Source organism: Panthera tigris, chromosome A3, assembly GCF_018350195.1.
Source record: "Panthera tigris isolate Pti1 chromosome A3, P.tigris_Pti1_mat1.1, whole genome shotgun sequence".
Taxonomy (NCBI): Eukaryota; Metazoa; Chordata; class Mammalia; order Carnivora; family Felidae; genus Panthera; species Panthera tigris.
Genome location: NC_056662.1, coordinates 132,692,415 through 132,710,369, shown reverse-complemented (window position 1 = coordinate 132,710,369; position 17,955 = coordinate 132,692,415). Strand labels below are relative to the sequence as shown.

Here is a 17,955-nt window from a genome sequence, read left to right as displayed (position 1 = left end):
TGTGCCCTGATGCGTACGTGCCTTCGCAGCTTGATGTAGCTTCCTATTTACTTGATCCTAATTCTTCGTGACACCTGCTGTTCCCCAGGCCTCTGCTGTATTCCCGGGAGGAGGTAGATCCATTATCGCTCTGGCTCTACACCGAGCCTGCAGGCCACAGTGCATTGCTGCGCTTCCCAGAAGGCTTCTGGAAATATCTGACACTGTCATTAGTGTCCTGTGTTACTTCAAAAGTAATGTCAAGCGGGAGAGGAGACGAAGCTGCCATCTAGATGTCCGCGTGAGTCTTCCTTGGCAAAGCTGTCCTTGGGGGCACAGATCTGGGTGTCGCTTTGTTTTCTTATTGGGTCTGTGTCTTTCGAAAGTGTCATTTCCCCTCAGGTCAGCCTTTCCCGAAAGGAACGAGGGAGATATGACGGGACAGCAGAGTAGAACATGCCTCCCCGGCGGCCCAGACCGTGGTCTCCCGGCCTTTCCTCCCCCGTGGCAGCATCTTTGGGTTCCCAGGATGAAGCCGGCTGCTCTCCACCATTGCTGGCTCGAATTGAGAACTGGGGGGCCAAACTGGTCCCGTGCCAAGAGGAGACTGGGCTGGCCGATAAGATTGGAGAAACCTCTGTGTGAATCTCCTGGGCCGGGGGTTGGCGGAGTTCGTGAAGGGCCAGGCAGTGAACATTTTAGGCTTTGCAGGCCTAGAGGCAAAAGTGAGGGTCTCATATAGGTGCTTACATAATAAGAGAGAAAATAAATTTCCACAAGTTTTTTATTAACAAAGTTCAAAATATCGTATCTCTGGAGTATAACCCTTTGGTAACGCTCGTCTCTTAATCAGAAGAGGGGAATTCTGTCGGGGGAGATTTCTTCCTTGGGATTCAAAGCTAGTGTTCCCCTCCACCTCGTTGTCCTGTCGAGCGGAAACATTCACCTGTGCAGATCCTTAGCACGTGGCCGCGCAAAAACCGGCCCCCCGGTAGGTGCCCCCCTGCCCCAGGCTCATCTCCTCAGACAGACCGTGGACTTGGCCTCCACCATCCAGCATCAGGACGTAGGTGCCTCTGAGCCAGGATGGACTTCCCTGTAGGCTCTGGGGACAGACACTACCTCAGCCCTCCAGAGGGAGAAGAGCTGTCACACGGTCACATCTGTGCGCTGCCCATGGGGGAAGGAGGGAGAGGCCCCCCTCGATGAAGCCAGGGGCTCCGGAGCGTTAGGGGATGGCGCACGGAGGGGTCTGCAGGAACAGAGGAAGAGCAAACGGGGGCGGCGTGTTTAGACCCGGTCGGTATGTCGTATGTGGCTACGGCTCCGGAGAAAGGTGGCGAGACAGGAGCTGGATTTTTTACTTGACTAAATTGTAGTTTATCTTCCATATTCCTGTGCGGCTGCCCTGTTGGACAGCACAGGTGTGAAGAAGGAAAGGAGTGAACGGTGTCGTGTCCCCTCCTGGGAGGGCTCCCCTCACGCCCCCTGCACCCTCCCGGGAGCCGGCGTCCGTGGACGAGCCGCGGAGACCACGGGGAGCTGCTCGTAGGAATGAACCAGAACCCTGGCCCTTCATGCAAGGGTCCAAGGGATCAAAGGAGGCGTTTTTAGAATGGTTGGAAACCGTTGTTTATTTTCCTCTGAAATATCTTGAGACACATCTCCACGGTCTTGTTTATGTGATAAATTTACCCTGTGAAACTTGTTTTATAAACTGAGGGTCAGCTGCAGTGGAGGCCCTCAGGATTAATGGGGTTTGGCCAGACGTTAGCTGTTGTGCCGGCCCCGCCTAGGTCCGTAGTGGCCGTTCAGCTTTTGCCTGTGTTTATAGTGTTTCCACACACATTCTGACCAAGGTGGCCGTTCTTTTTCCTCCTCTTTAGCTCGGGTAGTTTTGGGGAGGGCGGGTGTGGGGGAGCGCCCCCGTTAGGGATCTCAGCCCGATTGGTGGACACCTTCGGTTCCTTGAGGCTCTCCAGTTTTGCTATTTTGTTGTTTCAGGTTTCCAGTGCTGTTTTTATTTATAATTGACGGAAGGCTATTTCTAGCACTCAGTCTTAATCATTCCGACTTCTCCTGCCCAAGCTTAATCTTAATTATCTGTAAATATGCTCCGTAATGAAGGGTGTGGTTTTGAGTGGGGAGGTAATTGCTTTTCCCTCTTGCAGTTTTAATTTAAAATTACCTCTCCGCCTACCTTACCTTTCTTTCCAGGCTCTTCTTAACAGACTGCAGAAAAGCAGCGGTTACCGTTTATCCACTCTTCCCCTGAGTTCAGGAAACAGCACATCCCCTTTAATAACAGAGGTAGAATATTCCATATGGTGGCCTATTTTTACAAGACTTTTATGCAGGAAAAGATCAGGGAGGGGTGTGCCCCACAGGACGACGTGGGAGGAAACTTGCCAGCGTTGAGCAGTGTTATGAAGCCTATCTCATCTGCGGTCGGCCTTCCGCACTGAGGTGTATAGGGCTAGTCTGGTCCACAGTTTTCTCGGCACAATTGAGCAAAAGCCCTGTGGACAGAAGATTGTTCTGTCATTTGTGGGAGTGCCAGAGCCTGGAGAGCTAAACTCAGTTGAGGAGGCCGAATAGATCTCCCTGGGCACACACTGACTTTTCCAGAATGTCTGCCGCCCTGTACCAGTCCCATATGGCTTCCTAATCATGGGTCCCAGCCGGGCCCTTCCTTGTTGGGTATCCGTTCCCTGAGTCTACTTCCTGCCTGCTCGGATCCATTGTTCCCACTGTGGCTTGAGTGACCTTCAAGTACAGCTCTCCATTCTCCCCTGCCTGAGAACCTTCGGTAGCTGCCCGCTGTCTGCAGGCTCAGCCGGATACCCTTGCCAGCCTCTGTGTCCCTGCCTGCCTTTCTGGTCTCACGGTCACGGACGGAGCTGCTCTCTGAGTCCCGTCCCGTGTCAGCTTTGTGCTGGGCACTGGGGACAGAGCGGAGAGCGTCCTGCCCTTACGGGAGATCTCTGAAAAAGGTAACAAGAGACGTAAAATTAATCGTATTAATATCTTCTTTAACCTAACATGTCCAAAATACTATCATTTGACTGTGTGGCGCTGGCCGTATTTCCAGGCTCAGTGGACACGCGGGTGTTGTAGGTACGTTGGCTAGGAAGCGCGGGTCTTGAGGTGAGCGGCACAAATGGAAAAGCCGTTACGTGAGAGTCCTGGGCTTCTGGCTTTGTGTTTCTCTAGGGCATTATCCTGCTACATCGGGAACTCCATGCAGGCATGGGCGTGGCCGTTTTGCTCACCTGTTGTGTCTGGGACACCTCGCTTAGTACTTAGCACATAGTAGGTCCTCACTAAATTTCATCAGGCGAACTATTGAGTAAGCACAGGGTTACGGGGAAAGTCTGGGTGAGTACCTAACCTGTCTGAGGAGGCTTTCAGGAGGAGGACCTGCCTCCAAGTCAACTCGCAAAGCCGGGGTAAAACTAAGGGGTCAAGAGGAGGCAGGGAAGAGCACACAGTGTTAGAAATAAAGAGGAGGAAGAAGGTTGGGAGGGGCTGCAGGAGTTCGTTGGGACGGAACTTCCGGTGCGCTTGGGGCAGGGGTCCAGAGACGACGCTGGAGAAGTAATGGGGGCCAGATCGTGAGGAGGTTTTAAAGCTGCTACGGAGTTGAGGCCTCATTCTGGGGACGTGCGGAAACAGCGCCAGCGTCGTGGGCTGGGAGTGGCCCCTCGGACTCGTGTTCCGCGCTTCTCTCCTGTGTTTTCTCCGTTCACTCCTCCTCCCAGCCCGCAGAAAGGGCTTCATGAGATTATTGGCTGACTTCTGTTACCGTGTAGGCTAACCGGGCTGGGGGGCTCCCTTCTGCTGTCTGTGGGAAGCTTCAGGCGGAGGAGCAGGCTTAATTATTTGAGTGCAGTCGCGATTCCCGACCGAATTCTCTCCAAGTGCTGGAGTAGATGTCGATTAGATCGCATGTGTTTTTCAGTCATGGCCCTTCACGTGGGGGTCGGGACCTTCCACGGCTGTGATGAGTGCACCGAACTGTCGTACTCTCTGACATGCGGTCGATAAAGCTTCGGGAGCCAGTGTTTCTGACACAGCCCTGAGCAGATCCGTCCCATCTTCTTGCGGCCCCTGGTAGAACCCAGCAGGTCGGTGCGCACGCTGGAGGGCCCTGCCTGCTGGGTGGCAGACTGGGGAGTAGAAAGTGATGAGTCTTCGGGAGAGAGTTCACTGGTTAGGTACTTTTTCCAAATCCCTTTTCACATCTCAAGGGAAGGTCTGGAACGGATGAGAGATGACCTAGGAAAATAAGAGCTAGCTCTCTACGAGAAATTTCGACATCTTTGTGGCCGTTCATGCCTACCTCTTCCTCCAGTATGTCAGAAAATAATGCTTTTTAAAATACAACTTCTCGGGGCGCCTGGGTGGCTCAGTCGGTTGAGCGTCCGACTTCAGCTCAGGTCATGATCTCACAGTTCGTGAGTTCGAGCCCCGCATCGGGCTGTGTGCTGACGGCTCAGAGCCTGGAGCCCGCTTTGGATTCTGTGTCTTCCTCTCTCTCTGCCCCTCCCCTGCTCACACTGTTCTCTCCCACCCCCCAAATAAATCAAACATTTAAAAACTAAAATACAGTTTCTCTTTTTATTGTAACCACTCTGTCAACTGTCTGCTGCCTGGTGATCATTTTTCTATTTAATAATTGTCAGCACCAATCACATCTGTTCTTAGCCTCTGCTAAAACAGTCCTTGTCGCTTTTGAATAGGACTTAGGATGTTGATGTGGAAGGTGATTCGGGAAGCCTGGCAGGGAAGGACTGTGCTGTTGCTCTGAGGCCGTGTGCTCTGTTTCTGATGACAGTCTGTTGCAGGGTTTTGTGATGAAATCTCACGATGAGTACTAATAACGTCATTGAGTGCATACCAGATTTGGGGCTCAGCACTCGCTCTGGAGTTCTTAGTTTCTTTACGGTAGCCTGCGTGATGGGTGTCACCATCCCAGGTTACAGATGCTCTCTTCCGCCTGTCACCACTGAAAGTGACACGTTGCTCTTCTGGGGTGTTCAGTTGGGTTAAAGGGAAATCTGACGCCCGTGCCTTTTGTGAAACTAGAGCTGTAATTCAGACTCCTGATTTGGTCAGTCACTGAGCAGGTATTCCGTGAGCACTTACTACGTGCTAGGCGTCATGAGGGCCGCATGCTACCGCCGTGTAGTGGTTGGTCTGTTAAGGTGTGATAGCAAATGGAGCGTCATAGAGGAATATTAAAGACTGTAGGTGTGTCTAATTAATCATTCAACCCGGCGAAGTAGGAATTGTTATCCCTGGTTCTGGAAGAGAAATCTAGGCTAGAAAAGGGCTAGGCAGAACATGCCTTCCAACCCCAAACAAATTCCTGTCTGGGTCTTTCCAAATCCAGAGTGGGTTTGCCTCCCACCAGATCGCGCTGCCTCTGAGTGGGGGGGCGGTCTGGCCTGCGCATTGGCGGTCTTGCCAGGGTGGGGACACACTTGTGACAGATCTGCCTCCCCGCCCCCCGTCGCTCCTCCCCCTGCTCCCTGTCCTTGGCCTGTGTCCGGAAGGAGCCCCTGGCAGGCTCCCGAGCCTTGCTTGTTCACAGGGAGGATTGAGGCTTGGTGGGAGTGGAGTTGGTCCGGGTTAACTCTTAACTCGTATGGGGATGACTCCGTCTTCACGCTGAGCCGCACGCTGGGGCTTTGTGCCACGGAAACAGTTCCGCAGGGGCCTCCAGAGTGACTCTCACAAGGCCATTCTCTGATAGTCATGATCTGAGCTCAAACACGTTTTAATTAATCTACTTCTCTATGTTTTAGGCTTTGGACGTGGACCGGATGGTTCTTTACAAAATGAAGAAATCCGTGAAAGCAATAAATATCTCTGGACTGGGTGAGTACACATCCTTTCCTAGCGGTTTCCTTGTGCAAATCCTCACGTTAGCGGTACTGGTGCCATGATGGTGATCACCATTGATGAAACCAAACTTTTCTTCTAGGCGTGTGCATTATCAAGTTGATTTGGGATATTTAGCTTTTAGGAGTGTGTTTTGTTCTGTAAATTGTCAGATCTGGCCTGGTGGTTCACCTTCCACCCCCAACCATCTCCTGCGCTGCCTCCTGTTCCCTGAAGTGCAGCTGGGTTTTCCGTCCTGCATGAGCCAACTTTGTCTGACTGGTCAGCAGGAGCGCCGGCCTCATTCCAGCCTCCGTTGTGTGGTCTGTGTGTTACTCATGTCAGCGCGGCCCCTCCGTTGCTCTTCTCCAGTCCTCGGCCTTCTTGTTTTGGATACCGTTAATGTAAAAGCACAATCAACTGCTCCAAGTAACGTCTGATCGGGACTAAAACTTTTCTTGAACCGTGAGTTCATGACCTGAGCTGAGATCAAGAGTCAGATGCTTAACCGGCTGAGCCACCCAGGTGCCCCGAAAATAATTTTTTTAAGTCGTTAAGTGACAATGTGGTTTCCCCCAGAAATAAGCAAGTGGCAGCCTTGGAGGACTGGGGGTTGTGAGGGCTCCCAGAGAGGCTGAGCGAGGTGATGGATGGCAGACAGCACGGCTGGCCTGTGGGCGAGCACACCAGTGCTAAGTGGGGCAGAAACACTGCCTTTGTCCACGGCTGGTGGCCTGGGAGGAGGGGGTGAGGGGGCCCAGGGTCTGCACCTACAGAAGCAGTCAGCCCATGGATAGCCGTACATCGTCCCCTTCCCCCTCGTGGTGTTTCCCTTTACGACAGTAGTGAATAGAGTAGGAGGACAGGGAATGCCAGAGGGCTAAGAGGAAGGAGGGGCACAGAAGGGTCTGGAAGTGCCTCTTGCACCCAAGCCTGCCCCCACCCACGTCCGGCCATTGTGAGCACCAGCTCCAGTAACTGCTTTCGCCTCCCTCAGGGAGGGCAGTGCAAGCCAAGATTGAGAAGAGGCCAGTAGGGAGCCTCAGCTGCAAAGATGATATTGCAGTCAAGAATTGCCAAGGACGTTTAGGAACAGATTTCACAAAAGACAGGCAAGAACTATGTTGAAAACTACAAAACCGAATCAAAGACCCAGATAAACGGGAGAGGTGTATGATATACCTGGGTTGGAGGACTCGATATAGTTACTTTGTCTTTTCTCCCCACATTGATCTCAAGATGCAGCACAATCCTAATCAAAATTCCTGCAGGAGAAATTGACAAGCTGATTCTAAACTTTGTGTGGAAACACACACAGGACCCAGAAAATGCCAAGCAATCAGGGTACAAAAACAAGTTGGAGAATTTCAACCATCTGACTTCAAGTCTTGTGAGATAGTCGTGATCTAGACAGTGTTGCTGATGGGGGGGCCAACAAAGAGATCAGTGGAACAAAAGACAAAGTGTAGGGGTGCCTGGCCGGGTCAGTCTGTAGAGCGTGTGACCCTTGATCTCGAGGTTGTGGGTTCAGGCCTCATGTTGGTTGTAGAGATTACTTAAAAATAAAATCTTAAGGAAAAAAAAAAAAGCCTGGAAGTAGACCCTTATTGAGATGTTTCTGCTTGTCAGCATGTTGCCAAGGAAGTCCCCTGGGGAAATGAAGGTGTTTCTAGCACGTGGTGCTGGAGCATCTGGATCTTTCCATCAGAACAAATGAAGTACAGCCCTCTCTTCTACCCTACACAAACAGTAATTCAAAGTGGATGATAGATTCACCTGTGAAAACTAAAACTAAAAGTTGCTTAAAGAACACATAGGAGAACATCTTTACAACATGGGGTGGGCAAGGCTCCTTGGATAGAACACAGAAGGCAATATGGCTTCAAAGAAAAAAATCGATAAATTAAACTTCATCAAAATGAGACACTCCTACGTGCTCAAAAATGCTATTAAGAATAGCCTAACATTTGACAGGCCCCCAATCAAGAAACTGAAGAGCTCACACTTGAGGAAACTAAATTAGAACAGGACTTTAAAATAGGAGTATATGATTAACACCCTTAGAAAGGCAAAGGAGGTTATTAAGTTACTGAAACAGAAAAGGTACTAGTGAAAAAGAACCAGCGGAAGGCTTGGAAGTAGAAAAACATGTAATTGTTGAAATAAAAACTAAGATTTGCTAAATGTTTAGCAGGCTGTACACATAGGAAAGGGGGAGGGTGATTTGTGAGGCCCCCTGTTGCCGGAACATGAGCTAAAGGGATGGACGCTGTAAAGTAAAACTCAGGAGCCACAGAAAATAGATTCAGAGGGGTCACTATCAGCATCCACCCGAAAGGACTTCCAGAAGAGGGAAGAGAAAATGGAAAAGTGGGGGCACCTGGGTGGCTCAGTGGTTGGGCATCTGACTTTGGCTCAGGTCGTGATCTTATGATTTATGGGTTCCAGCCCCCCTTTGGGCTCTGTGCTGGCAGCTCAGAGCCTGCTTCAGATCCTCTGTCCTCCTCTCTCTCTACCCCTTCCCTACTTGTGTGTGCACGTTCTCTCTCTCTCTCTCTCTTTCAAAAATAAATAATGAAGAAAAATAAAAGGAAATTTTTGAAAAAGTAATAGCTGAAAAATTCTCAGAACTAAAGAAAGATTTAAGATCTCAGATTGAGAGAGTCCACTGAAATTCTAAGGGAAACAGATTATACACACATGTATATGTACCTACAGTGTATATGGTGTGTATGTGTGTACGTATGTCCCTGTGCATGTATATATATAAAAAATATTTGGGGGAAATGTGCTAAAAAATGATTGCTTTAGCATTTTGGCTTTATAGATATTTTTCCTCCTTTCACTTTCCATATTTCATATATTGTAATGTATTGATGTTAAAATGATTAGACAGGTATTAAGTTGTTTATGGCTAAATTCCAAATGGATGTGAAAGAAATTCAAGAAAGCAAAGAAGAGGTGGGAGGGACTTAAGTGGTTTGTGACCGAGCTTGTCCTGACTGAATTCGAAAGCTTTTTGGACCTGGACTTTGTGGCCCTCGCCGTTGTGCCCTGGGGCAGCTCGCTTAGCACTTTGCAGCCCTGGTTTCCTTGGCTCTGAGATAATCCAGTTGGGTTAGGATGCAGATCGGTGGTCCTCAGCCAGGGTGGTCTTGCACCCCCCGTTTGGTATGAACACCCGAGAGGTGCGTGTGCGCACGTGTGGGGGCCTCGTGCGTGTGCCGTTGGCACCTTACGGTAGAGGCCAGGGATGCTGCTGAAGGTCCTACAGCGCACAGGACGGTTCCCAACAATGAATTAGCTGGCCCAGAGGGTCATCAGTGCCACAGTGGAAGGCCTCGTCCAGATGTGCTTGAGTCCTCTGCGGCGTATAAAAAACAAAGCAAAGACAGAAGCCACCATCTTTAGCTTGCCTTTGCGTAAACATTGATTGGCTACCTGACAACTGCTGATTTTATGCAAGAAAGAAGTGGAATTCGAACTATCATTGGCTAACATGAAACTGGAAGTAAACATACGTAGGAAATTAGTTTCTATTTAAAAGGAAATAACAAAGAGCCTAAAACTCCTCACTTAACTCCACACCGAGCTTTACTGAAACAAATGTCTGACTATCCAAACTGGTCACCTGCCTTTAACTCTTCCTGGACAAAGTCGGGGAACGGGGAGGAATAATGATCATTTGTATGTTTTGGAACACTTACTACAAACCTTGTGCTTTCTATACATTATGCTAGTCTTTACAAACTGTTCTCATTTTGTGAACGAGCAGTCTGAGTTCAGAGGGCTCAGCGTCTTCCCAGGATGCTCCGTGGAACTTCGCTTGTTCCAAGAACACAGGACTGTGCTCGGTAGGCCGCTCTGCTTGGAGGCAGCCACACGTCCTCAGTGGGTCTGGCACGCTGACCGACTGTCTTCAGGATTTCAAGAAACCACTCAAAGATGGTTGCTCAGCTCTGTTGACAAACAACAGATCTCAAACAGTATCTCAAGAGAGTTTTTGCTTTTTTACTGCGCTCACTTGGGCTTTTGAGTTTATGATTTAAGGCTAGTTCAAAAAAGGTATTTTATAATCTGATCAGGTTCAAAAGTGATTTTAAAGTCATATGTCGAGAAGGCTGTTCTGATCACAAATAAAAATGGAGCGCTGCGCTTCTCGTGCAGACGTTGGCCGCGTGACTGCCACCAGTCCTGAGAAGGACATGCGTGTCCCCATAGGCCGGCCCAGTGCTGTGCCTTGTAGCTTTAAACAAGCATAGAGGGAGGAGGCGTAAACACATTGGTGTCAGGAAGCAAGACTGTATGAATTTAGTAACACTCATGTCTCATCTGCCTTTCTCACCTCTGTTGTTGAGCGTGGGCCACAAACCCCCTTCCTTTACCTGCCCCAGAGTCATTTTCTAAAATAGAGCCTAGTGGGGGCCTCCGGGTGGCTCAGTCAGTTAAGTGTCCGACTTCGGCTCAGGTCATGATCTCACGGTCTATGAGTTCGAGCCTCGTGTCAGGCTTGGTGCTGACAGCTCAGAGCCTGGAACCTCTTCGGATTCTGTGTCTCCCTCTCTATCTGCTCTTCCCCCACTCACGCTCAGTCTCTCTCTCTCTCTCTCAAAAAAATGAATAAACATTAAAAACAAAAGTTAAAAAAAAAATAGAGCCTAGTGATGCCACTTCTCTGCTCAGAACTCTGCGGTGTTTTCACATTATCCACTTTGATGTTTATGAAGGGGAGTTGCAGAGCCTGGGAGAGATGAGGGAGGCCTTCATGGGCTAGAATCTTAGGGAAATTGGGGTAAAAGCACAGGTAAGCAGGTGTCTACTCCGGCAGGACTAGCTGAAGATTTTAACATGCTAATGTGGATTGTGAGAGGAGATGTCCTAACCCTTTCCAGATTTGTTTGCTTATGAAATTGCCACTGACTCCCTTCCTCAATCCAACATAAGCCTCCACTTAGTTAAGCACAGCAGAACACCAGATGCAGACCGAGCCCCTGCCCCCCCCCCTCCGGCCCCCCTGGCCCCAGGCCACCTGTCCAGGGGTCCCTTCTCTGTGCCTGTCTTTGGAATAGCTTGAGTTTCCCCCAGCATGCCAGTATTTGTGCCTTCTTCCCTTTGCACATTCTCTTCTGTCTGCTCGAAGTGACATTTTGCCACTTTATTGGAGGAAACTGAGGCGTGAGCAAGTTGAGAAGTTGGTTCTGGAATTTTAACATTGTACTCTGGGCACCCAACCTGTGTCCTTCCAGAGGTGCCACACAGCAGGCTGTTAGCCTGACCTTGGGGGACCTCCTATTTCTGTGATCTTTTTTACCCATCTAATAGATCATGCCAAGCTTGAGTTATGATAAGGCCATGAGTCTGAATTATTTTGAAGTCAGAGTACTGATCCTGAAGTCTTTATTTCAGGGCAGTGTTGTCCTGCTTCAAAAAGGTCACCTGAGGAAACCCTATGCCTTTTCCTGTGATGCTGCTGACACTGTTCACAGCATTTTGGAAAACTCTTCTCTAGAGCTGCTTTTAGTAATACATTCTCTTGAATATTTTTGGTAGAGGGGTGTGAGTAAGGATAGCAGTAGACATCAGAGATCAGTGGGGCGCATTCTGGATAGGATTAGCCGTGGGCGACCACGGTCGCTCAGGAGCAATGTGAGTGTGCACTCCTTCTGCCTCTGGGGGCAGGTAGTTCCCAGTTCCAGATCCTTGGAGTGCTTAATGTCCTAAGGCAGCTGCTTGCTGAGGAAGACCACTCATTTCGTGTGTGATTGAAAGAACAACAACAAGAACTCACCATTTATGCCTGATCCTGCCACATACCTTTCCCATCTTGCGTTCCTTAATTTCTCTGAGGCTGGGACTTCCCTGCCTGCTTTCCTGATTGGTCATGGATTGGCCCCATCTGACCTCTAACTGATCTCCAGCTGTCCCCAGTGTCTCTGTTCCGGGCTGGTTGACCTGTCCCTGCTTCATCAGCATGTCATGACCGTATCTGTCTTTGCATGCTGTCTGCCATCTGGCCCCATTCCCTGCTCCCTCCTGACCCAGGTACCTGTTGAAAACCTGCCCACCCTTCCCCACCCATCTCCATCAAGCCGACACCGGACCCGGTGTAGGCCTTCTTTAGTCTCTTGTATTAGTCTTCCATGGCTGCCACGACGACTTGCCATCAACGGAGTGCCTTAAATGATAAATTTATTTCTTCCCTTTTGTGGCCATCGCTGAAGCCCCAGGGGCCAAGATGAAGTTCAGTCCCTTTGTGACTTCTGACCGGACCAAGAACTGTAAAAGGCATTTCAGTGCACCTTCCCGCGTTCACAGGAAGATGCTTCCCTTCTTTCTATAGAGCTGAGACAGAAGCACAGTGTCCGAGCTGTGCCCGTCCACAAGGATAACGTAGTGTGAGGACACTACAAAGGTCAGCAAACTGGCAGAGTACTCCAGCTCTACAGGTAGACGTATGTTATCTGCACCCAGCACGCACACGGTGGTCGGAGAAGGCGAGCGTCACAGCTGTCCGTGTGGCCTTCACCCTGGCGAGGTGGTTATTGCTAGACTGACACTGGACAAAGACCACAGAAAGATCCTGGAAAAAGGAGCGTAAAGCCAGATCTCGCCAGGTAGGAAAGGAAAGGAGCATATAAAGGGAGGAAACAACTGAGAGGATGCAGGAATAAAGTGATCTGATACACAGCTTTCCGCAAAAACTTGAAATGAACAGGAAACCGACAAACGTATCTCAGGGCTCTGGAGGTCACGAGTCTGAGACGGGTCTCATGGGCTGAAGTGGGGGTGTTGGCAGAGCTCCTTCCTGGAGGCCCAGGGGACAGGCGCTTCCTTGCCTTGTCCTGCTTTCAGAGGCTGCCTCCATTCCTTGGTGTGTGGCCTTCCCTCTTCAAAGCCAGCGATGGCCGGTAGAGTCTTTTTCACACCCTGTCACTGTGACTCTTAGTCTGCACAGGCTGCCATGACAGAACACCACACTGGGTGACTTAAACCACAGACCCGTGTGTCTCGTGGTTGTAGAGGCCGGAAGCCTGAGAGCATGGTGTCCACACGGCCGGGTTGTGGTGAAGGCTCTCTCCCTGGCTTGCAGACGGCTGCCTTGGCTCCGTGTCCTCACGTGGTGGAACTCGAGGATGCCCATCGGGAGAGCCCCACCCCAGTGACCTCATCCAGACCTCATTATCTCCCAAAGCCCTCCCTCCGCATACCATCACGCTGGGGGTGGGACTTCAAGATACAAGCGTAGGTGCAAGGAGAACACGGCACAGTTTTGTCCGCAGCCGATACTGAGTCCTCTGCCTCCCGTTTGCACAGGTAAAGATCCTGTGGTCACACTGGGCGACGCTGATGACCCAGGATAATCTCCCCAGCCCAGAGTCAGCTGATTCACAACTTATAAATTTCACTTGCAACCTCAATTCCCATTTGTCAGGCAGCAGGACATCTAGGAATTAGGTCCAGGGATTAGGGATAGGTCCAGGGATTAGGAATAGGTCCAGGGACTTGGAATAGGTCCAGGGATTAGGATGTGCGCATCTTTGGGGCGAGAGCAGACATTCTTCTGCCTTCCACACCTCACCTCTGAATTCTGAGTCTTGCAGTTGAATCCGTTTTGACTCTCGTTTAGCCAGAAATAAGAGTACCTAATAAACAGGCATTATTTACCCTTTAAATTCTGCTCTTTATTATTCTCTAATAGTTCTATGTCTGTTGACCTCTGCTTCTCAATTAGAAGGCAGGTCCTTGAGGTCACTGACCAATTCTTGGAGGCAGTGTGGTTTAGGGTAAGAGCACACAGGTGTTACAGTCCAAGAAGCCTGGAACAAATTCACGTGCCACTCGAAAAGCCTGTGGCAGGAAAATTGCCTAATCGCTCTGAGCCTCAGTGTCTTCATAGGTGAGACTGGGAATCTTAATATTTTAAAATGCTGTTAATAAAGATTAACCGAGGTGATGCAACAGAAGTGACAGATCTGGTTCCGGGCACATGGTAAGCATGGCAGCCGCGAATATACTCCCTGAGTGTTCTTGCACAGAGCCTGGCACGTCCAGAGCAGGTGCCCAATAAATACCCATTTGTATGTGACCGTGTTTCCGCTGCGAGTTCTGAGACCATCCTCTTACGGTTTTGGATGTGAGCGGTGTACATGATGGTGGCAGAGTGTGTATTCTGCTGTGTGAGGATTGATACAGATTTATGTACAAGGGGGATTTGAGATGCCTTAGAGACACCAGCTGTGTTTTTACAGCCAGGGAGCTAAGGATGGGTCTTACCGTCTCACCATGGACCTACACTGTAACCTCAATATTGCCTCTTGGTCTGCAAAGCCTTTAATATTTACTCTCTGGCTTTTTAGGAGAAAGTTTGCCAACCTGAGCATTAGAGTAGTGGTTCTGAAACTTCAGAGCGCCCCAGAATCCCCTGGAGGTCTTATTAAAACACGGGTTGCTGGGTGGCCCCGCCTTTAGAGTTTCTGGTTCAGTAGGGTGCAGGATAGAGCCTGGGAATTTGCCAATCTGCTGAGTTCCCAGGTGACGCCGAAGCTGCTGGTCTTTGAGAATAGTACCACACGTGTGCATACACACACACGCTCTCACACACACGACTTTGAACGTTGGACTGAGCCAAAAGGGTATCAAGTATGTCCCTGTAGATACAACACAGTAGCAAGTATATTATCTTCACTCCCATTTTTCAAAACAGATGACCAGCCAGCCAGCTGTATTTTCCGGTACATCTTATGTACAGGTTTGCAGAAGCGCTTATTATAATGGTTTAATAACTTTATAACTTATTATAATGTTTGTTGAGAAGCAGTGTCTATGGTAATTTCCCCCCTCATGATAGACTGCTACTGACCTCTTAAAAACACCCAGTTTACATTTGTTCTAAAACTTTTCTTAGTCTAAAATTTCCCAAGCTCTGTTTTAGTCCAGCGGTGTTTTCAGCTCCCCCAGTGGGAAGTTGAAGCGAGCGGGGATTTTTAGCTGTTTGACATATCAGTGGGTGGAAAAATTCATCTTTCTCAAGAAGGAAGCAACGGAAGACTTTCATTTTCCCTTCTCTAGAATGACTCCATTTTAAAGACGTGGTGGGGCTTTTTCCTGAGAGAGGGAAATCTCTTCTTCACCCTTGATGTGAATGTCCTAGAGAAGTTTGTCACATCCTTGAAATGAGAAGTACAAAGAAAGAAATGCTAATCTTCCCGTAAACCCTTACCCATACAAAAGGAAATGAGAATTTAGTAATTTTGTGTGCGTGTGTGTGTGTATTTCTCCGTGCTATTTGTGATGCTAATTAGAATATGGCTATGAAATTAATACAGGGCTCAAAATTAATGCAGAGAATTGTCTCTATTATAGATATCGTACAATTAGGAGAGAGCAGTTTAAAAGAAATCTGTGAAATAGTTTGGGAAGTGACATTTCATCGTGCATTCGGAAGGTCCTATATCTGGCATGATTTTCCACCTGTTACATGAGAGAATAACTAAATCACGGTAATCCCCAGTGATTGGCATGAATCCAGTGGAACCGGTATTCCCCTTTGTTGTGGCATTGAAAATTGGTGCATGGAGTTTTTTAAAAGCAGTTTGGCAGTTCATATGAAGAAAAATACAAATCTTGATGCGGGAAGATGCACAGCAAGGCTCATTGCATTGTCGTAGTGCCTTATCACAGAGAAAACCCGAAAGCCTCCTGTCACTGAATTAGGACCTACTACCTGAGGGAATTATGGTTCTGTAGCAACACAAAGAAAAATACCGATGATGGAATATCCAGCCTATAAAAACTCAGGATACGAAATGTCTGATACCATATCTGTGATCAAAAGGAATAGGAGATTATAACACACAATAAAGAAAAGAAAATGCTTCTGTATTGATGTTCATAAACTGGAGAGTGGAGGCATAATAACAGTAATAAAAACCTGACACTTGTGAAGTATTTGTTGTAGGGCAGGCACTATGCTAAATAAGCACTTTACTTAAATATACCCCTCCCGACAACTTTGTGACGTAGGTACTGTCCGTAACTCCACTTACAGATGAGGTCACTGAGGTGCAGAGTAGTCATTTGCCCGGGGCTGTACAGCTAGCGATTAGAGCAGCTGAGATTCAAACCCAGACCTGCTTCCCCCCCCCTCTGCTGTTGACCGTGGCACCGCTGTCTGTGAATGAGGGCCCGCAGTGGAGAAGGAGCAAGCAGTAATGCGGTGGGAACGTACCAGATATCTGGCTGAGCCCTATGATCCTTTGGAAAACCTCCAGGTGGTTTTGGTTGATCATGACTGGTGTGACCCAGTACATGAGAAGCTCAAAGGTGAGTCAAGTGACCTTAGGGGAAGTGTGTTTAAAAAAAAAAAATCCAAAAAGGTAGTTAACCCCCATTACTGAATTGTAGGAGCAGCATTTAAAGAGGAACCTCAGAGTCCTCAAGCTGAAAACCTCCTTGTAGGAGGACGTTGGAAGGTGCTGGTGCATCTTGGCTCAGGAGGGTAGGGAGAACGCATATCCGAAGGCGTTGTCTCGGATGAGGAAGTGAGATATTACGTGTTCCTCTCTAGAGGGTACTTTCATGGGATCGGGCTTTGACTCAAACACGAGAGAGGAGCTGGCTGGGTGAGCTGGTCACTGGCGTGGCGCGCCTCTTTTCTAAGGAGGTTGTAGGGGCCATGGCGACATTGACTCTGAGACCTTCAGAGGCCGTCCACCTATAGGTCTCCGAGATGTTTGTGGGTTTGTGGCCTCTTCTCTTCGGGTTAAGAATAATGGTTGGAATTTAGGTGGGGAATTGTGGAATCCTGGTAGCAGTGATCAATGTATTAATCATGGAAGGATAGCTAATCAGAAGGAACGCTAGGATTTGTGACTTCAAGTCCCAAGTATTAACATGAATCATACCGAGGGTCACGGTATCTATTTGGGAGGGACTTTAAAAGCTCACCCAGGCTAGGGCTTTCTCACCTGGCATATGTAGGGTCTGCGGACAGGGGTCTGTGTCCCAAAATGTGTATGAAAAATTATGTGAAGATACCTTTTCCTTGCATCAAAACATTTTTCTGATTTTTTGTTGGTGTCCGTCATCAACAGAAGATTAAAGAAACACTGATCTGGCTAAACCCTCACAGTTTACAGATGTGGGTATCATCACAGAGCCGATTCTCCGCCTTACTTACTGTAAAACATTGACTGCATTATTCAGAGAGTATCCGAACCTGTTTCCTCATCTGTAAAATCTCCCAGAGTTGTAGGCGTGAAAGATTGTGTGTGTGTGTGTGTGTGTGTGTGTGTGTGTGTGTAAATATATGTATGTATGTATGTATGTGTATCCACAATTTTTCCTACACAAATGGCAGCTATTACATGAGGCTTGGAGACCACTGATTTTTCAAGGCTGCTTGTTCCTGGGCATGAAGACTCTGGGGGACCTCGCCACACCACAGGAGTGGTCTTTCCTTCTGGTCCGCTGGCTGTGCTATCAAAGAAGTGGGGCGGGGGGAGTCCGGGGAGCATCTGGAAGTAATGTGAGTTGTATCCTTCGGGGACGAGGAGGCAAGAATCAAGGGGAGGAAGGCTGAGCGCACTTTGCAGTGACCACATGCACGCTGTGTAGTGTGGCCGGTCAAGCCGCTTTGCCCACAGAGGGCGTCCGTGCAGTTCGGGGGCGTAACGTTTCCAGCAGCGACAGTCCACAGTCAGCAGACGTTGATTTGTCTCCGTGCTTTCTGGGCCAGGCCCCTGGGGACGCCAGGCTGAAGGGGCTCCTCGGCCGGAGCTCCTGCCTCCTCCTCTGCTTTGGTGGTAGAGCAGCCTGGGGATGGGAAGCAGCTCTTTGCATAAGGAGAGGCCGGGGTGAGTCAAGCAGCTGACTGCTTGGCTTTAATCTCTTGGACCGGATTCTGAAGCACAAGAGTCCTTTAGGCTTCATCTCCTCTGAGAAGCCTTTTCCATCCCCAGCCCCAGAAAATGGACTCTTCCTCATCGCAGGCTGTGTTTCTACCTCCGGCAGCATCGCCAGCGATGGGCTGTTCTTGCACGTTTATCGCCATCCTGCTACATTGTGCCTTGGCAGGTGCCAGGGTTTATC

At 49.1% G+C, this 17,955-nt stretch overlaps 1 protein-coding gene across 4 annotated transcripts in view; it reads left to right on the top strand.

Moving 5' to 3' along the window:
- Window positions 1-17,955, top strand: part of ASAP2 (ArfGAP with SH3 domain, ankyrin repeat and PH domain 2) — a 170,827-nt gene that overhangs the window by 56,240 nt on the left and 96,632 nt on the right. For all 4 annotated transcript variants that reach the window (XM_042982526.1, XM_042982525.1, XM_042982524.1 and 1 more), the window contains exon 2: window positions 5,790-5,862. In XM_042982526.1, coding sequence (XP_042838460.1) covers window positions 5,790-5,862 — 73 coding nt within the window. The remainder of the gene's footprint in view (window positions 1-5,789; window positions 5,863-17,955) is intronic.